The sequence below is a fragment of the Schistocerca nitens genome, chromosome 3 (genome assembly GCF_023898315.1).
Source record: "Schistocerca nitens isolate TAMUIC-IGC-003100 chromosome 3, iqSchNite1.1, whole genome shotgun sequence".
In the NCBI taxonomy this organism is placed as follows: domain Eukaryota; kingdom Metazoa; phylum Arthropoda; class Insecta; order Orthoptera; family Acrididae; genus Schistocerca; species Schistocerca nitens.
Genome location: NC_064616.1, coordinates 329,644,672 through 329,666,607, shown reverse-complemented (window position 1 = coordinate 329,666,607; position 21,936 = coordinate 329,644,672). Strand labels below are relative to the sequence as shown.

At 39.7% G+C, this 21,936-nt stretch overlaps 1 protein-coding gene across 1 annotated transcript in view; it reads left to right on the top strand.

Moving 5' to 3' along the window:
* LOC126248291 (serine/threonine-protein kinase Pak) overlaps positions 1–21,685 on the top strand; it is a 106,278-nt gene extending 84,593 nt beyond the window's left edge. The window contains exons 8-11 of the mRNA XM_049949151.1: positions 12,363–12,512; positions 14,673–14,855; positions 17,675–17,819; positions 21,569–21,685. Of these exons, the coding sequence (XP_049805108.1) occupies positions 12,363–12,512; positions 14,673–14,855; positions 17,675–17,819; positions 21,569–21,597 (507 nt within the window). The 3' untranslated portion in view covers positions 21,598–21,685. The remainder of the gene's footprint in view (positions 1–12,362; positions 12,513–14,672; positions 14,856–17,674; positions 17,820–21,568) is intronic.
* Positions 21,686–21,936: the final 251 nt, after the last annotated feature.

The following is a 21,936-nucleotide window of genomic DNA, read 5'->3' as shown; positions in this document are numbered from 1 at the left end:
CTTACATTTGTCCTCTAGCCATCCCTGCTTAGCCACTTTGCACTTACTGTCAGTCTCATTTTTAAGACATTTGTATTCCTTTTCACCTGCCTCATTTACTGCATTTTTATATTTTCTTCTTTCATCAATTAAATTCAATCTCTCTTCTGTTACCCAAGGATTTCTACTAGCCCTTGTCTTTTTACATACTTGATCCTCTGCTGCCTTCACTATTTCATCTCTCAAAGCTAACCATTCTTCTTCTATTGTATTTCTTTCCTCTGTGCTTGTCAGTCGTTCCGTAATGCTATCCTGGAAACTCTCTACAACCTCTGGTTCTTTCAGTTTATCCAGTTCCTATCTCCTTAAATTTCCACCTTTTTGCCGTTTCTTCAGTTTTAATCTACAGTTTATAACCAATAAATTGTGGTCAGAGTCCACATCTGCCCCAGGAAATGCCTTACAATTTAAAACCTGGATCCTAAGTCTATGTCTTACTATTATATAATCTCTCTGAAACCTTCCAGTGTCTCCAGGCGTCTTCGACGTATACAATCTTTTTTCATGACTCTTAAACCAAGTGTTGACTTCTGCCAGGTGGCTTCCTCTTTCATTCCTTATCCACAGTCCATATTGACCTACTAATTTTCCTTCTCTCCCTTTTCCTACTATTGAATTCCAGTCCCCCATGACTATTAAATTTTTGTTGCCCTTAACTATCTGAATAATTTCTTTTATCGCATATACATTTCTTTAATATCTTCATCATTTGCGGAGCCAGTTGGCATATAAACTTGTACTACTGTGGCAGCTGTGGGCTTTGGCTACAATAATGCATTCACTTTCTTGGCTACAATAATGCATTCACTATGTTGTTCATAGTAGCTTATCCGCGTTCTTATTTTTTTTGTTCATTATTAAACCAACTCCTGCATTACCCCTTTTCGATTTTGTATTTATCACCCTGTATTCACCTGACTGGAAGTCTTGTTTCTCCTGCCAATGAATTTCACTAATTCCCTCTATATCTAACTTTCACCTATCCACTTTCCATTTCAAATTTTCTAATATACCTGTCCGATTGAGGGATCTGACATTTCACACTATTCTGTAGAACGCCAGTTTTCCTTTTCCTGATAACGGTGTCATCCTGAGTAGTTCCTGCCAGGAGATCAGAATGGGCGACTATTTTACCTCTAGAATATTTTACCCGAAAGGATGCCATTATCATTTAACCATACAGTAAAGCTGCATTCCCTCGGCAAAATTACGGTTGTAGTTTCTTTGCTTTCAGCCATTTGCAGTACCAGCACAGCAAGGGCATTTTGATTGATGTTACAAGACCAGATCAGTCAATCATCCCGACAGTTGCCCCTGCAACTACTGAAAAGGCTGCTGCCCCTCTTCAGGAACCACATGTTTGTGTGGCCTCTCAACCGATACCCCTCCATTGTGGTTGCACCTACGGTGCACTATCTGTATCGCTTAGGCACGCAAGCCTCCCCACCAATGGCAAGGTCCATGGTTCATGGGGGGCTGACTATCTTATTATTGTAACAATATTTTGGATAATGTTTTAAAATATAACAGCTGGAATCCAAAACTAGTAAGAATGCGTCTTTGGTAAAAAGAAAAGGGTTTGTTTGTTGTAGATTCAGAAGCTTTAAAAATAGTCGTGTATGCTTGGAAATATACAGATATTGTCAGAGATTGGTTATCACAAGTTGGTGCACATTTCAGCCCTCATTTGTCCATGCAGTTAAACTGTATCCAGTGTCTTGGAAATGTAGAAATGTAATTGAATGTCCGCAGTACAGAAGTGAACAGGCTTTGTCTTACAGTTGGGAGTTCCAGAATCATAAAACGGAAGAGGGTTATTTTAACACGCTGTGAATCACTCATTTCCACCTTCAGCAGGCAATTCTATTATTTCTAGAATCTATTTCTATCACCCTGACTGTTCAGCATATGCACAGAAACTTGGAATTTGTGGCACATAAGTCACATTAGTCCCATCTCTGACAAATCTCGGTTATGCCTGTTTTGTTTGCTATCTGAGGAACATTGGGAAGATGTTTTGTGAAAGTGCACCTAATGGTATACAGGGTGAAGTCGAACAACACCGACAAAATTTTGGAGGTTGTTGTGGTATATTGTCAGAGTATTTTGAAATAAGAGGTCTGTGATATCTGTTGACTCATAACAGAGTAATAATGCAATTATAATTTATTCAGTTTGGCACCCCAATTACACTGAAACTACATGTGATATGCGATCACCAAAATGTAAAACCCAAAACAGAATTGTGAACAACCGACAGACAGCTGCAAGGTACTTCTTCTGATTGGGTTGCTGAGAGTAAACCTCTATTTTGGTGTAAGAAAAACAGTAGTGACTACCATTCGGAAACGATTGCTGTCACTTTCAAGAAGTCGTTCACTGAACAATTCTTGCCATACATTTTTTTTAAAATTGGTCGTCATAATTATTGTGCAAGTTATCATTCAGCTGTACCAAGTATGAGCACCAGGGAATGGGTATTGTGCTCTGGCTAAAAAATAAAAATATTCCGGACAACATAAGCTGGACTCGTGCTGAGCTCCTGCAGCTTGTTAATTTATAAAAGTCAAGTAACAGAATGTACAAATTTGACTTTCTTACATGTGAGTGTGGTCAGACTGTTTTCCGTTTAACCACATACTCGCATCATTGTCAGTACAACCTGATAGAAGTAATTTGCACGCAGATTACAAACTATGTGGGGGAAAAAACGAAATATTCTAGATAACAGATACTGAAATGCCTGTGAGTGAAGCAATAGACAGCAGCCCCTTCAGTGTGGCATGCTGAAAATTTTCAAAAATAAGACTGACAGGGAGACGAAGATTGATAAAAGCCTTGAAACTATTATCCTAAACTTACAATCAGATGGTTCAGAGATGGACTCAGATAGCAGATGGTATCATGATGTAGACTTTGAAACAAAGTAAAGTAGTAATCTCTTGGTCTTAAACACCCATGGTTTAAAAATGTTTTTGTCAACATATTGATTGTGTACATAGTACATGAGGACTTCCCAGCTCTTATTGATTAGGGATATGTAGCCTGTGAAGCTTTCAGACTATAATGTTCAACACAGTGCCCAAGGAGAAGTTAATTACTCACAAGAATGTGGCCGGGTAAGTTCGTCCAAAACTCCAATATTTTGACAAATAACCCCCTGTCATTTTGAAGACATGAATTGCAAAATGCTTTTAAATGAAAGGGAGGGTTACGTGTTGCAATATTGGTATTTTTTATGTTATTGGTCAGCATTCTGTCAAATTAATGGTTAATTGTTTGCTTGTTCAGTGGTTTGTAAATCCGTTCTCCCACTGTAATGTTGAACAAATTAGCTAACGGCTATTGACACTGCAGAATGTGACAACATACTGACAATTTTTACGATAGTGTTTTGCACTAGTCTTTGTTACCAGTAATTCGTTTTCACGCATAATGATTCCACATTAAACTGCAGTGAAATACACCAAGATATGCACATTATACACATTAAAAAAATTATGATATGTCGTCTTTGTCACGTTAAAGGCATTCTTGGTTAACATCAACTCAGTGTCCAGTCTCAATTGTAGGCTCATGACTGTTACAGTGTGTATTTAAAGCAAACCTGATCTGCATCCTCTTAGGCAACTGGTGCAAAATTTGACAATATTATGAAAGGGTTAGTTTGCAGCTCAACACATCTCTGCTATATGGTGAGAAACAATCTGTCCTTTTCATAATTTTGTCATTAGTCCATCCTGGATTTTCCATTGTTTGGTGCAAAATTTGAAGAGACACCATCTTTCAGATGTAGAAACAGGCCTACCAACTTTTTTTTTTGTCTCACAATTCCTCCTTGGTGTTACATTTTTGTGTATATCGTTTCGAACATATTGTCTCTAAACCTAGTATACCAAATTACCTCTCTGGATGTATTTTACCCCGTAAAAGTTAAACTGAACACAAACAAAAAATACATATCGCATTATTTTGCCCCTGTAAACACCCGCAAAGTTTCATCAAGATCATTTATATACACTTGGGGATGTTCCCTTGTTAGAGGATTACCACAAAAACATGTATCATAAAGTAAAAAGTGAAGAGTGTTGTTTGATGAAACAATTCTTTCCAAAATTAATACCGGAATTAAAAATTATGGGATATAAGGTTCTCTTGGTATGATGATGTATATGAAAAAACAGTGCTTTACAATACATGTGGACCTTAAGTCCAATAAAAACCTTCTTTTGGCTATGTGGTTTCAAAAAGTCTGTTTCATAGAAACCTGGAACAAATACACACAACGTACTCCCATGTTATATGACATAATTTCATAACAGTAGATGATGGTAAAGTTGGACAAAACTTAATAATTATGTTAAAAGATAGACTAAAACGTACTCAGTTGACTTTAGAACTGCAGCATGAGTTTCATGGGGTTCTCTGTTGTACAATCTTCTGTGATACATACCCATAAACATAAAAATAATTAGCTTTATTATAGTTTATGTAACTTTTGTACATGACATTTGCACATGAATCTTAAAATTCTTAGATTCCTTCAAAAAATACAGCCATCCTCATCAGCACAGTAAGACTGAACCATTCAAAAATCATCTTTCAAAATCTTTTGGTTTGAAAGAAATACTTCAAATACTGTCATTGCTTGAACACCATAGATAAACTCTTGATATTACATTCTACCCCCCTTTCCTGCTTCGGAAATTTTGGTTCTGTATGAGCCACATGTTTCTGCTAATAACAACAAATCTATATTATAATAATCAGTAAGAAAACTTTCATGTATAGACAGATCAGAGATCTTCAAAGCTCTAGAAAAACAGTTTACCAGATGTTAGAGATGTCACAGCAGTTATTCAAAAATTTAACACATTTCACATGTTGTTCTGCCTTTAATGTTAAAATAGTGATGAGGCTGGAGTAAGTGGTAGCGGGCAGATACAGAGCGGCTCATACTATGGGAACACATGGAGAGATAAGAACCTTGGGGTTTTGACGGTTGTCTGGGAATGTCATATGGTTTAGCAAGGAGGATATGGAGGTTAGGAGAGTAGTGAGAGGCAACCGTGGGTGTTATCAGGGACAGATGACTTCACTTCAGTGTTTGCCTTGTGAAATTCATAGCTCTGGCAGAGTAATCTGTTGAGAGGCATATGAGGCTAGGTGATGCTAAGTGGTGATGTTTGTTGTGTTGGAGGAGGAAACTGCCAGGGAGATTTGTTTGTGGTCAAGATCTGTGGTGTGATTTCGGCATAGGGAAACCTGGGAGAGATTAGTAGTGTAGGTGTTCATGTATTTCAACCAGATATATTTACTAGAAATACATACTCTGAAGGCAAGAGTTAACATTTGATATGGTCAGTGTGCCAACAGTTGAAATTGCTTATTGGATGGTTTGGTATGGACTGAGGTTGGACTGTGACCGACCCTCAATGAAATGGAAGTCAGCTTCCAAGGAGATGGCTATGTATTTGAAGGAGGACCAAGTGAATTTAAATCAAGGAAATAAACTAATCAGCTGCAGAGATTGGAGTAGTTCAGCTTCCTAGAAGTACAGACCACAAAGATATTATCTGTGGAATTGAGGATTTTGTCTTCCATGCAGCCCATGAAAAGATTTGCATGGGATGAGGCCATCCCGGTTTCCATAGGTGCCACTGTGATTTGCTCGTAGGTCTTGTGTTCAGAGGTGAAGTAGTTATGGGTAATGGTGAAGTTGGCTAGTGACTTGTCTCATCTATAACTAAAGCTTAATTATTTCAGGTGAACTATGTTTGACCTGTTCCTGTCCGCATTACCTTCTACTTCGTATTTACTTCCCCTTCTCTTCACAGCTGACAGCTACCTCACAACTTAGGATGGTCATAGTGCTGTCACCCCCACCCCCACCCCCACCCATCTCCACAGTGTTAGGCAACCAATCCCTCTTGGCTCCCTGAAGAAAGAACACACAGCTCCAAAAACTAGCATTACTATTTTCAGTTGCCACTATTTCTGTTGACTGAACTAAGAACTGTCCCTTCTGAAGCACTGGCAAACCATTTTGTTTCTTGGTAATTTTAATAATTTTCTTTATTGGCATAGTCCATATCAATTCAGGCAGGCTAGGAAAAAATCTTACCTCCATAGTCTCAGATGTTATTGAATTGAGAATATGTTAAAATTAAGGACTAAGTAAGGAACATGTATTTGTTTGTTTTCTCCAAAAAAAATTTCTACTCCAAGATACAGTCCTCCAAAGATGACACTGCGCATACAATTTTGAAGATGCAAATTTCGGAAAAATTTTAAAATGCTGTATCTCTGGAACAGTCCTAGATATTTTGTTAATTTTTTATTTGAAAGATAATTGCTTTATGATTACAAAGAAATCCTCCATTTGGACTTACATGTCAAAGTTCTTTTACTGTAGCATTCTGAAATTTTTTAAAATTTATGGAAAAACTTTTTTTTTTCAATAATGCCTAATCATAAAATTTTTATTTTATTTTATTATTTTTTTTTTTTCCTGTTGAGTAGTACCATATAGTTCTAAATTCCCTGAAAAAGAGCGCTTCCACTTTCAGGTGGAAAAGCTTGGTTGTGAGTAATTTGGGGGCTCCTACCTACAATCTAGCCAAATATTTAGCATCTGGTATTGGCCCTCACGTCGGCAAATGTGAACATCATATTCCCAATTCTATGGTGTTTATTCAGAGATTGAAGTCCCTGTTTCTTAGTCCCTGTGATTTGCTTGTGAGTTTTGATGTTGTGTCACTTTTTACCCAGGTTCCCCTAGAAGAATCCTTGCAAGTAATTGGTGAGAAACTGGATGAGGAGACAACCAAGCTTTGCCGCCATGTGCTGACGTTGACGTACTTTTTATTCAATGACAAATATTTTGAACAGACTGACGGAGTGGCTAGGAGAAGCCCATTGTCCCCAATAGTCGCAAATCTTTTTATGGGGGATTTTCAGGACTTGGCACTGAAGACGGCGTCTTTAAAACCAACCTGTTTCTGGAGGTATATTGATGATAAGTTTATGGTGTGGCCTTGTGGGAGAGAAGCTCTTGACTGTCTCCTAGATCATTTTAATTCCCTGCATCCTAGCATCAAGTTTATCATGAAGGTGGAAAGCTTCCGTTTCTGGATATTCTGGTGTGCAGAAAGGATGATGAAACACTACGCACGCGGAACATTATCTGCATGCTTTTAGCTGTCATCCATCGTTCCAATGTACGGGGGTCCTGCAGACGCTGGCGAGAAGAGCTTATGTCGTTTCAGATGGAGAAAGCTTGACACAAGAAGGTTGTGTTCAAGCAGAATGGCTATACACATAAACAGATCCATCGTGCTTTCCAGTGTGGACCTTTGCCTGAACCTCCAGAAGATACCTGCAAATTGGTGGCTTTTTTACCTTTTGCTGGGAGCATTTCCTCGAAAATAGGAAGAATTCTTAAGATATCATATCAAAAGTATTTTTCGTCCGCTAGCCAAGATTAGAGCACTTCTTGGCTCAGTTAAGGATGACTTGGGTTTGAGGAAGCCCGGTGTGTACAAGATCCCCTGTGGCCTATATAGGGTCTGCTGCTTGTGCTAAGTCAGTTCTGGCAAGATCGTGTACCAGCACTCTCACCTGAAAATGGCGGCCGCTGAAATATTGTGTCGAGATGATGCTATGATCCGGCTGCACACCCGAGAAGAATATTATCAATCTTCAAAACATGGTGAACAGGAAGTGAACACCAATGGCGTTGACACAGTCATTCAGCTGGAAACCAATATCCAGCACCTTGTCCATGTGGTAGCATAAAGTTCACTACAGTTTCGTTTAACTCATGACTGGTGTCTATAATCTCTGCAATCACAGTCCCACACTCATGCCACAAACATCCCCCTTCTCAGGTTGTGAATCTGAAAATTATCCTACTGTTTCTGAGGTGTTGGCCAAATGAATGACATTTCTTCTTTCTTGCTCTTTAAAGTGCATGCAATATGAGTTCGCCCAAAACTTTGAGTCCAAAAATGTGCCTTCTGAATTCCTTTCACAGGGGTCGTTTGTTTGGACCAAAAATTTTTTTTTTTTTTTTTTTTTTTTTTTGCTCACGGAATTCTTCGATTTCCTCTTTGGACAAAAGATGACGGTTGTGGGTCTGTAAGATTTCACAACTCTCATAAAATCCTCAGCATTCTGAATCGCAGCTGTATTTGGTCTGGAAAGATTGTTTTGTAGCATCGAGCTTCAGCAGGCCGCCTACATCATCACAAGGCCCCTCCCTGTGACCAGTAGTACTGTATACCCAGTCAGTTGGCACTAGCGACCTACTCAATTCAATCAGCTGGTAACCGTTTTTAAAATGACTAGGAGCACCACCAGAAATGATGATGATCTTCTCTGCCCCTGTTTGCAGCTGAAGAATTTTGCACATTGCTAACAAAGCATGTGCTGAGTCATGTCCTGTGTCATCACTTACAACTGCAGCACTTGTGGTCTTGTTTTGAAAATGTGTCACTCCTGTAAAAATTGAAACCTAGTCATTACTCCAATGATACCCTTATACTTCTTGTGGGAGAATTGAAGACCGGATCACAGTGAAGCACTAAACATAGTTCTTCATCCTGTATACACCCTTTCACTTGTGCAGTGTGTTGTTGTTGCAATTTCTTTAGATGCTGATGTGTGGTGTATAAAATTTTGATCTTCCAATATATGAAGTTGTATATTTGCTCTTATAAATTGCGAAAGTTTCTTCAATACTGTGAGTCATATACCTCTTCACTTTCACAAGTTTTGGCCTTCAGTTGTTACAGTTATAGCAGTTATAGTGTCTTTTTTGTTGGCACTCTGGTGAGAACAGTCCCATCTATCTTCCAGATAAAATGACTGCACTATTTGAATTGGGCTGCTACTACAGGATGACCATAATAGGGATCTGGTCTTCCAAAGACTCCTTTTACAGACCTCACATTTCTTGCTTTGCCTACCATGTACTTTGATACTGATGGAACATGGTTCAAAATTGTTTTGTTTGGAAATCTCTCTGGAATTACAGTTAAAACTTGCACCTTTTCACTGTATGATGCAGAGTATTCAACAGCCAAATTGATATTTGCGAAAAATTCCTGGCAAGAGGTACAAGAGTGCTGTGGTTCATTTCCTTCTGAAGATGGAATTTCTACTTTGAAGGGTGTGGCCAGTTTTGAGTGTGTATTCATCCATAGCTTTAGTAATTTATTTGCCCTTTCTTGATGCATAGAGCTTATGACTTGACTTCACTGAGCACGGTTTCTTAACAGCTGACTGATTCATGGTATTTAATTCTTCCTCTATGAATGCAAAATCTGCATCATTGTTGTTATTCTGTCTAAACATTTAGAACACACAAAGTCGTCACTGGCAACATCTTCACTTTGAAACAGAGTCTTCAAGTGAGCGCACTTGTTCCCAACCTGAACAAAGTCTGTTTCTTTGTTTGTCTTATATATCACCCTTTTATGGATATGCAAATAGTCAGCACACTTCACTCTTCTATGGCCCCAGTCAGAAGACATTTCAAACAGTCCTTTTCACAAAACACACTGCAACTGTGTCAAGCGGGAAATTCCTCACGAAAACACAGAACTCGCTGGTTGGTCTCAGATTCCTTAGAAGCCTCTTCAGTAAACAAATTAGCACTGAACAACTACAATTCAGAAACCTGGAATGAACAACCATGACAAAGAAACTGACAAGAAAGTACAATAAAGTGTAAGAAGTATCTGCAACAACGAATGTGAAAAGAAATAACTGCAACAAAGACAATAGAAATAAACATTGTAACAAAGAAAATCAGTAAGAAACAGCTCCAGTGAAGACATACATTATCCTTGAAAGTTAAAAAAGTGATTTTTTACAGTAAAACCTGTCAAACGTAAAAGTGGAAGCTCTCTTTTACAGAGAATATGGTACTACATGGTACTAATCAACAGAAACAAAATCTAACTTTGCTGGATTGGCATTTTGGGGGGGAAAAAAATTCTGTAAGTTATAAAAAAAATTCAAAAGGTGACAGGTAAAAGAACTTTGGCAGATATATCCAACCGGAGGATACTGTAGGAAGCATTTACTAATTATCTTTAAAATAAAAAAAAACTCTAACAAAATATCTAGCTCTGTTACAGATATACAGAATTTAAAAAAAAAAAAAATCCGAAATTTGCATCTTCAAAATGGTGTTCGCAGTGTCATCATTGGAGGCCTGTATCTCGAGACAGGAATTTTTTTTTTTGTGGGAAACGAAAAAAAATACATGTTTCATACTTACTGCTGAATTTTAACATATGCTCAATTCAATAACATCCAAGACTATAAAGATAACCCCCCCCCCCCTGCCTGAAGTGATAAGGATATTGAATTTTCCATTCGTTGAAATATCACAAGTAACTCCTTTTGTTACCCTTTCCCGTTATAAGTGTTTTCTTTAATTTTGTGCATGTAATATGTAGTTCAGTTGGTGAAATTGACTTTAAAGTTTTCTAATTATGAATAAATCTCTGAAATGTTATCCTTCACAGTTGTATCGACAACAGTGAATGTTTTCAGAACATTATTTCTGCTGTTACCTGAAAGAGACTGCAGTTTCTTGACTTTAACATTTGGCCTCTCTCTTTAACTGTAATAATTTTCTGAGGAGATGTGTCATGCTGTAAGCTGCACAATATATGAGTGTGTATCCTATGTAATGTATAATTTTTATAACAATTAATGTTTCTGTATTCAGATAATTTAGAAGTAAAGTACCAACTATACAGTTAGTGTCAGTTGAATACACAGTGCCAGGAATGCAGTCTGGCAGGTTGACTGGGATTGTGGGGTAGTGTCAGGTAGAGTCAATAAGGAGAGGAAAGATTTGGGAAGTGGGAGTGAGGTAAAAAGAGGCTGTGGGTGTGAGATGGGACTGGAGAATGGTGGCTGGTGGCAAGGAGGCAGGTAGCAAGTGTATGAGATAGGAATGCATGAGGAAGAACAGAGATTCTTTCAGGGAGAGCACAGTAAACACCTACATTGGGGCATCCATGATTGTTGGCAGGTATTTATAAGCATGTAGAAAGAAACTGTGTGTGTGTGGGGGGGGGGGGGGGGGGGGTTGGAGTTAGGAGGGAGATCGATTCAGAGGAAAGATTCTTAGATTGACCTAAGGATTTGAGTAGGGATTGGAGGTTATGCTGTACTTCTGGGAAGGGTTCATTGTGGCAGGGCTGTGATTTACAGTGACAGTGGTGCAGCCATGTCTTCAGGGAGGGCGGTTAAATCAGGGTATGTCTTGAGGTTGCAGATGGCTGTTATATCTTCTGTTGAGAAGTTTGTGTTCTTGAAAAGGGTCCTGGGGAAAGATGGTGAGGCAAAGTTGGAGGTAATGAATTTCTGGAAGGTAATTAGGAGATGGTTAAATGAGGGAGGGTGCAGGCCATGGTTGGGTGATTGTGTGTACTGGAAGAGGCAAAGTTAGGCATTGGGAGTAGATTGCCTTTGGTTGGAGAAATTGGTAGCAAAGAAGTGTGTCATTTGTAGGACTCTGGAAAAGGTGAACAGGTCTTTGATGAGTCCGGTATGGTTAAACTTGGGTGAGGGGGGCTGAAGGTGAAGCCCACAGATAGGAATGAATCTTCTGTATGGTCGGAGTTTTAGTTGGATAGGTCAACAACAGTCTTTTGGGTTTGTTTATGTCCTGACTTGGGTGTTGTTGCAAGGAGGGGTGTAGTTTTGGAGGATGTGGCAGATGGTAAAGGTCAGCAAGGTAGGATCCAAGTTCTATAAGGGTTGAAGTTGATGTGAGATGGTTCACTGGGGGTAGAATGGTTGAGGATGGGTGTTGATGGGTAGAGGTGCTCAGAGTAAGAGTACAATATAAATAAATTTGATAATTTTTTGAGTTGGTGTCTGGAGTGCTCATCCAAGTGTTGGAAGACAAGACTTCCAATTTAGAAAGTTGGAATAGGTAGTTGGGATTGTGCAGTAACAGCATTTTGTGGAGAGAGCAGAGGTAATTCTGGGATGTATGTGCTATGGGGATTGTTTCTATAGTATCAGGTTGGTGAGGTATAAGGAGTGGTGGAATCTGAAAATTAGATGGTCATTGTGAAACAAGTGGTGGCACACAGAGATGAGAGTTTTTATGGTCAGTTAGTCTAGCTTGTAAAAGGATTCATTCAAAAGCTAGCAAAGTGTCCATTCCGTTTTGTGTACATGTCAGCAACTCAATGCTTCTGCTATTCAGTCAGTCGTTACTTTAACTCCTAAATTATTTAAGTTCTGTCATTGGCATGAAATATTTCATCTTCTTGACCAACACTTTACAGGGCATCATCCATCGAGATATTAAATCTGACAACGTTCTTCTAGGAATGAATGGTGCAGTAAAAGTCACAGATTTTGGTTTCTGTGCCAACATTGTTGGAGATGAAAAGAGACAGACATTGGTTGGTACACCATACTGGATGGCACCAGAAGTAAGTTAAAAACTGTTTTATTGAAAATAGTTCTAGATTTTTCTGATACTGTGCCGAACGCATACATAATTAATTTATATCTAGCAACAAAGTTAAAAAAATAGAGACCAATATTTGTGAAAAATTTCAGAAAGTGGATAAAAATGGCCCCAATGTATACAGACCTGGAGAGGAGGTATGTTGTAGACTGAGGTTGCTGGAATAATGTTGGTATAGCTGATACTGATTGTGAGAAGTGTATTGCTCATTTCAGACATTTGGAAAGGTATCCCTCTCCCCTCCAACTCCCCTCCCCTCCCCCTCTCTCCCCTCACCCTCTCTCCCCTCACCCTCTCTCCCCTCACCCTCTCTCCCCTCACCCTCTCTCCCCTCACCCTCTCTCCCCTCACCCTCTCTCCCCTCACCCTCTCTCCCCTCACACAACACTCCCCTCCCCCTCCCCATCCACCTCCACTCTCCCCCTCCCACTCCCCATCCACCTCCACTCTCCCCCTCCCACTCCCCATCCACCTCCACTCTCTCCTCTTCCCCCCTTCCCCTCTCCCCCTTCCCCTCTCCTCTCTCCTCTTCTCCCCTCTCCCCTCTACCCTCTACCCTTCTCTCCCTCCCTCCCACACTCCCACCCTCCCACCCTCCCTCCCACACTCCCACACTCCCACCCTCCCACCCTCCCACCCTCCCACCCACCCCTCTCCACTCTGTCCCCTCTCCACTCTGTCCCCTCTCCACTCTGTCCCCTCTCCACTCTGTCCCCTCTCCACTCTGTCCCCTCTCCACTCTGTCCCCTCTCCACTCTGTCCCCTCTCCACTCTGTCCCCTCTCCACTCTGTCCCCTCTCCACTCTGTCCCCTCTCCACTCTGTCCCCTCTCCACTCTGTCCCCTCTCCACTCTGTCCCCTCTCCACTCTGTCCCCTCTCCACTCTGTCCCCTCTCCACTCTGTCCCCTCTCCACTCTGTCCCCTCTCCACTCTGTCCCCTCTCCACTCTGTCCCCTCTCCACTCTGTCCCCTCTCCACTCTGTCCCCTCTCCACTCTGTCCCCTCTCCACTCTGTCCCCTCTCCACTCTGTCCCCTCTCCACTCTGTCCCCTCTCCACTCTGTCCCCTCTCCACTCTGTCCCCTCTCCACTCTGTCCCCTCTCCACTCTGTCCCCTCTCCACTCTGTCCCCTCTCCACTCTGTCCCCTCTCCACTCTGTCCCCTCTCCACTCTGTCCCCTCTCCACTCTGTCCCCTCTCCACTCTGTCCCCTCTCCACTCTGTCCCCTCTCCACTCTGTCCCCTCTCCACTCTGTCCCCTCTCCACTCTGTCCCCTCTCCACTCTGTCCCCTCTCCACTCTGTCCCCTCTCCACTCTGTCCCCTCTCCACTCTGTCCCCTCTCCACTCTGTCCCCTCTCCACTCTGTCCCCTCTCCACTCTGTCCCCTCTCCACTCTGTCCCCTCTCCACTCTGTCCCCTCTCACCTTCATGACTGTTTTAATTTCTCAGTTATTGTCTGGAAACTGTATGACCCCCATTTCAGTCGTGCTACACTATACTTGGCAGGTCAAGGGATTGAACTGCCAACCTTAGTATGAAGTCAAATATGTTAACTGCACAGCTGTGGTGTTGGACTATTGAGCAGTTGCTTGTGTTTTGTGTATGTTCTTTCCTTTTTGTAACCCCTATATTGTAGTCATATCTAAAGTATTTTTATATCTGAAACTTTTTTACATTTATCGTTGTACTCTGCCTTGCATTACACAGACATAATCACAAAATTTGTTATTATTGTCACATCCATCAGTAGATTAAATAATTCTCTTAGTGCATTTATAATAAGTGCTGTAAAATTGCCTGTTACTTGAGGTATTATGAACAATAAAATAATGAAAGGAGAAATTGTAATTGTCTTCAAATAAAAAAATGATTATCAATGTATTGTTTTATTTGTGGCGTGTATGATGATACGTTTCTCTCTCTCTCTCTCTCTCTCTCTCTCTCTCTCTCTCTCTCTCTCTAGGTAATGTTGAAGTAAATTATCAAAAATAGTTAATGCAAACACCTCTTTTGTGTTACGCATGCAGTACTCCACATAACCTCTTGCATTAAATTTGTAAGTACTGATCTGATGTTTGTATGGCGTTTGTGTTTCACCAATTAATATTTGCTTTTTGCAGGTTGTGACGAGAAAGCAGTATGGTAAGAAAGTTGATATATGGTCCCTTGGTATTATGGCTATTGAAATGATTGAAGGAGAGCCACCCTACTTAAAAGAAACCCCACTTAGAGCATTGTATCTGATAGCAGCGAATGGAAGGCCAGCTATACCTCGTTGGGAGAAATTATCTCCAGAATTCAAGGTGAGGCCCTCTACACTACCACTTTTAGATGATTCTGTCATTTCTGCATTAGGTTACACAGTGCTATTTAGAGTTAGACATGCTCAAATTGTTTGCATAGAATATTAAAAATTTCTGTTAAAGGCAACACAGTGCCCAAGTCTTAGCTGACACAGTAGGGAGATCAACAACATTGACTTAGTGTATCATTGCAAGTAAGTAGAATATTATTTGTCTCAAAGGTGCTGATTAGTGATTTTTCAATCCCACTTGTAGTTTTGTACTTTCCACATTCATTTTATTTGTTGTGTTGGTTCCTTATTCATACTCAGTGTTTGAACATATACAGTTAATTTGTATTTTGGTGGAGTTTCAAAAATGAATGACACATCAGTTAACATGGTGGAAGATACAGGAGAATGAGTTACTTGTGAATAGAGAATCTACAGGGTGTTCATAAAAGAATGTCCTAGTTACAAATTTGAATAGTATCAACTAAAAGTGTTTAGCCGGCCGGAGTGGCCGTGTGGTTCTAGGCACTACAGTCTGGAACCAAGCGACCGCTACGGTCGCAGGTTCGAATCCTGCCTCGGGCATGGATGTGTGTGATGTCCTTAGGTTAGTTAGGTTTAATTAGTTCTAAGTTCTAGGCGACTGATGACCTCAGAAGTTAAGTCACATAGTGCTCAGAGCCATTTGAACCATTTTGAACTAAGTGTTTTGTGTTTGTTCAAGGTCACAACTAAAGAGTAACTCAAACATGTTTATACAACCACATGCATGAGTTCTGTCTTGTTGTTTTTCCAGCTGCAGCACCACATATTCAAAATAATGACGTCTGAGTTTAAATCGTTTTGTGTTCTACATGTTGCTAAGACTGAATCTGTAATTTCAGTTCAGTGTGCATTTTGTTTAAAGTTTAATTGTGATCCCCCATGTGGCAAAAACATCTGCTGATTTTATAGTCAATTTGAGATGGCCAGATGGATGCATAAATGGAAAAGTTTGGGACGCCGAAAAATCTGAAGAGAATGTTGACTTTTGTCAAAGCATATTTCCTTCATAGTTCTAAGAAGTCTGTTCCAAAAGCAGATCTTGAAGTTCAGTTGCCAAAGACAACTGTGTGAAAGGTTTTAAGAAAAAGTGTACCCATGTCCATACTGGTTACAGTTGGTATGTGCTTTAAAGCCAGATAACTATGTTGTATGTTATAACTTCCCAAGAAGATGACTTTCTTGAGCGTGTGGTGTTCAGTGATGAGACAACTTTTTGTCTGTAAGGGTTAATCAAATGAGACGGATAGGAAAAAAGTAAGTAAAATGTTAGTTATTTCAAAACCAATTGCCGTAACTTTTGATAAATTCAAAACCAATTGCCATAACTGTTGATATATTTATCACACTGTGAGACTGGCCAATAACTTCATGGTAAAATATTTGTGGTTGCCTAAGGAACCTTGATTGTACACAGGTGTACACCACTTCTACGGTAGCAAACCGACAGCCACAAATGTCTCTTTAGGACTCCAAAAATATGGAAGTCGCATGGGGAGAGATCAGGACTGCATGTGCCTTACTCTAAGCAACCTTGGCAACATGTGGACCCACCAACATGTTGCCTAGGTTGTTTAGAATAAGCTGCATAAGTTTCAGTGTGAAGCCCTTATAAATCCTCCATACAGTCCAGATCTCTCCCCATGCGATTCCTGCATTTTTGGAACCTCGAAGAAAGATATTCATGGCCGTCAATTTGCTACAGACGAAGTGGTGCACGTGTAGGTACAATCATTCCACAAGAGCACTGATCGTCTTGTCTCGCAGTGGGATAAAATGTATAAACAGTTGTGGTGATTACTTTCCAAATAATAAAGTTTACTTACTTTCATCGATCTGTCATGTTTTTTATTTGACAGTCCCTTGTAAGTGGAAAGATAAAAATACTCATAATGAAACTTCCTGGTAGATTAAAACTGTTTGCGGGACAATTGCCTTTATCGGGAAAGTGCTACCCAAGCACAACTCTCGACCTATCCTCACAGCTTTACTTCTACCAATACCCACAATATTCATATCTGGGAGTCAGAACAGCCTTATGGATTTGCACAGTATCAAATAGATTTCCCAAAATAAATTTTCTGGGCTTGCTGCGACGTCAGGCTTAGGACAATTTTTTATCCTTGCTAAAACCACTGTAATGGGGATGGCATATGTAGATTGTTGGGGTGGCTTATGTGGATATGTTGCAAGAAGGACTGTTTCCCTAGTTAGAAGATGACCATGAAGACTTTATTTGGCAACAAGATTGAGCTCCTCCCCATTGGCATATCTTTGTCGAAGTCCCTGACTGTTGGATTCGTCATAATGTTCAGTACAACAGAGCTCTTTCCAGCTGACCTCATGCCATGTGATATTTTTCCTTTGGGGCTTTATGAAAGATTGTGTCTGCATTCTACCACTACCTAATGAATTGCCAGAGTTGAGACACAAAAAGGAAGAGACTATTGCTTCCATTACTCCAGAGTTGTTGACCATTTGTGACAAACGCTAAGTTACTCTCAGTTTTACGAATAATTTGTGATAAATACTCTAAATGAAACTTACTATATACCATTTAAAGTGGGACATACTTTCGTGGGCACCCTGTATTCTTTAGTCACAGTACTTAGTTTTTTAACAACTGACTAGTACTGCTTTACTGTTTGCATTTATAAAAAGTAATTTGAAATCTTGAACAGTGTGTCAGCTTTCTTGGCCACTCACGATCTAGTTTATATCTTGCTTGTGTTACATTACCTTGTATTGGAAGTTGTTTCAGATTATATGATGAAATGTGTGTTCTAGGATTTCTTAGACTGCTGCCTACAAGTAGACGTTGACAAACGTGCCACAGCTGATGAGCTTCTGAGACATCCATTCTTGAGAAACTGCATGGAACTTACTACATTAACTCCTCTGATAAAGGCTGCACAGAAAATACTAGGAAAAGGTTGGGATTAATTTTTGATAATCATAACTCACTGAGTCACTAAGTGGCATATTTTTGCCCTCTGTTCTTTCTCCCTCTCCCTCTCCCTCTCCCTCTCCCCCTCCCCCTCCCCCTCCCCTCCCCCTCCCCCTCCCCCTACCCCTCCCCCTACCCCTCCCTCTCCCCCTCCCTCTCCCCCTCCCTCTCCCTCTCCCCCTCCCCCTCCCTCTCCCCCTCCCCCTCCCCCTCCCTCTCCCCCTCCCTCTCCCCCTCCCTCTCCCCCTACCTCTCCCCCTACCTCTCCCCCTCCCTCCCTCCCTCCCTCCCTCCCTCTCTCTCTCTCTCTCTCTCTCTCTCTCTCTTTCTCTCTCTCTCTCTCTCTCATGTAAATAATACTGAATGATTTTCCATAGAGATTAAATGTTCAGAAGAATGGAAAAATATACGAAATGTAGGATTAGTGAAGTTAAGCTAAGAACAATAGAGAAGAAATTTAAAAGTTCATTTTACTTTATACACCCAATATAAAAAATGTTCTTATAGCTCAAATTTAGAGAAACACGTTTAATCCATTGTTTAACCCAGCAGTGCATGCGCGCGGTACTTCAGCAGTACAGGCTAGTGCTCTCTCAGACCCTTACAGATTCCATTGGTTTTATTTTACATTATAATGCAGCGAAGTGTTAATAAATGAAGTTGTATCATTACCAGCCACTTTACTATATCCATTTAAAAGAAAAAAATTATATTTTGGTCAAAAGCATTTATGCAAAATGGAGATTCAGAAAAATGAGCTGCTATCAAAGTAATGCACATATTCAGTGGGATATTTTGTCATTACAGTCTTGGCATACGGTAACACAGTGTTAAAGGCAAATATATTTATTGTGGTTTTCCCAACATGTCTAGTTTTTCTGTTCTTGTTTTTGCAGTCCACACAATGTCCTCATGAGCTCGCGGTTGATTTTTCAGAACTTTTCACACCTCAAAGCTCTCTATTTCTCTCAGTTGCCTTTTTGGCAAGGTTTTAGATATTCCCCTTTAGTGAAAATGGTCTTACAGAAGCACAAAAGGAAGCTACAATAAGAATTCTCTTCTTCTCAGTCGACCTTTCTTATGTATATTGAAAATAGTAGCAGCATTTATCACAGCTGTGTTCATGTAATAAAATGCAACCATGGCCTTCATGTTTGTTGTTTTTCTAGCTACATTATATGTTGCATTCTTTTATCATCATGTCAGCTCCACCCTTAGTAAGGTTATAGACTGTGATAATTTCTGGTTTTTATCATTTCCTGTATTTTCACTAATATTTGCATCATGATGCATCATAGACAGAAGTAACACCAATCTATTTTGCTTTAACACATAAGAGAGAGTAAGGTGCAATTTTCCTGAAACCCAAACAAATGACTTTTCTTGTCTGTTTTAGTGTTATTAAATCCCAAGGGGACTTGCTGCCTATTCTTCTTCAGAGGACCAATGATGGTAGTCTTCTGTGTCATCAGTGTGTTTGCTAACTCGTAACTTGTGAAATAATTGTCGCAAGCTATGTTGTGTCCTGTAGTCATGATAATTCAGCAGAATCACTGAAAAAGTTCAGTTGGCCTTCTGTCCTGTTTGTATGGCCTTCAGGCTGTTGCCCAACATACATCTCCGTGTCAGATGCGTAAGACATTGTACCCTTCACTGCTGCAAAAATCTGTATTCTGTACTTGTTTGGCTGATTGGCATGTATTTATGGATTCTGCACCTTCCATGGAATGCATAAGGTGTTTCATCATCTGTCATGTATTCAGCAACTGTATCAGCCTTCTGAGGGTTTTCAACAAGTAATGCACTGAAGGAGAAAACATCTGTTTATGCCCATGGTGAGGTGAAATATTTTAAGTCCTGTGCCATCTGTTCGCCATAAATCTTGTAGATGTGGGCACGCATTACACCAGGGAAGTACAGTAACCTCAGTAAAGCATACATTTCACCTTTATCAACTGTTTGGGAATCTGTCACCCTATAAAAGTTCCTCTGGATAGTTCGAAAGTGCTTATTAGTACGCTTAACCAGTATGTACATAATTTGTTCATCAGAAAACATTTCCCACCACTGTAGTGGATTTGTAGCACGTTTCACAAGCAAATTAGTTAAGATGTTATGAGAACATGTACATGGGTCCTTTGGTGGAGCATGTGGCTTGCATACTGTTTTGTCTTTACTGACAAACACTCCACAATCTGCACCGTAATCACTGTCTCCTGTTTCATCACCTGATGCTCCTCATTCAGTGTCTCAGAATCATTTTTACATTCTGGGTCCTGTATTTCTTCAAAATCGAATTCTCCACCTTCAGAATCATCAGCTTCACTTTCAGCCATCACTTCTTTAACCAGCCACCAAATTCTTGCTGCAGTTATAAGACTTACAAGATATTAGAATAAGGAACCAAGCAAGATGATGTCTGTTCTGACACCAGAGCCAATAGTATGTTCATATGTGCTCAGGAATAACCTAAGCAGAGCTAACAACAAACTGACACCAATGCATGCCCATGCCCATGATACCCTGGAGCTGTTTGTTGTAAGCAGTCTGGAAGTGCTATTGTTAAAATGCCACGTGTACCATACAAAATGACTCCTGTTATGCTCACTTAAAGGTACTCAGAAGACAGATTCTTGGAAGCAATTGTCAGACATTGTATTAATGTGAAAATATTATCCTTAGTCTCATAGGCCACTTGCATGTACTTATGGGTCAATAGTTTGCACTTTCCTTTCCAGTTAAATACTTCCGTTACATAAGTGCTCTCACAGAAATATCTGTATCTTTACTTTGTTATTGAGATCTTACCCAAAATTACTATGGAATCACCAATCACTATCTGCATTTCAGCTTGGCAAAGATTTTTTGAAGGATATTGATACCTTGGAGTTAGGAGAAGAGATGAAAAAGTTGCTGCTTCTTGTTAAAAATGTGTGTTATTTCCATTGGTGTGAGAGTTTACATGTTTGAGATGCTAGTACCCATCAGTTATATGTCTAACTAAAACAGAATCCTCTCTGTAACTCACTTGTAATCATGAAACAAAAGTATTTGACGCTAGAACTGCAGTGGTTTGGGGAACATATACTAACTTTTATGATAATATAAACACAAAAAACTCTGAGCAAATCTCTTAATTTAGTTGTAATATAAGGGGGCAAGGAAAGAAATTCAAAGAAGTTTCCTATTCCAATTAAGATAAAAAGAGTATCAGAACATGTTAAAAAGCAATATTTATGAAAATGATAATCGTGCTGTAGATGTTGATGCCTGTCAAAGTTTTAAATATGCTCTCTTTATACATAATATTCAGAGTAATGGTTCCAGAATTAACATATTAAAAACTGAAAGAATAAGATGATGGCAGCAACCTGCTGAAACCTAGATTTAGAAACTGAATACCCATCAGCTTTATGTGAATAAAAAATTAGTCATTTGCTAGACCAGGAGTGGTTGTCCTGCTCAGAGTTTTAATCCCGTAATTCAGCTGGCTATGAATTTTCTTTTCCCTACCTTGAAAGTATATTTTACAAAACATATACTTCAGAAGGAGCCACTGAAGTTTGTGTGTGTTGTCCTTTTTCCATTAACTATATTTAATAATAAGCACAGCATTAAGGGAAGAGATACTCATAGATACCAGTAGATTTACTACATCAGTCTCTGTGCTTTTTAAATATGTCACCAACAGATTTGTTTAGTTTATATGTACTTACGTAAGACAATATTTCCAGGCGCAGGCATCGACTTACTGCACAAATGAAGAATGTCCAATTCCTGGTATTACTTTCGTCCTCTGCTCAATGTAAGATAAACTGCAATAATACAATAAACAGATCCTTTCAACTGAATGTTATCACAAGGTACAACTGTTTTAACCTGATGTTTGGTAACAGGTGACATTATCATTTAATGTTGAGATTTTTTAAAATCCAGCTTGAAATGACTTTTATGTTAACTGATTTTTTATTGTTCATGTAAATTCCTACAGTTAATCACAGTTTGTAACAGGAGTGCATAAGTATAATATAGTTCATCATTGCTTTCAGTTCATTGACTGAATAAACCGACAGTGGAGTAAAGGAAGAATTTCTCCACACTA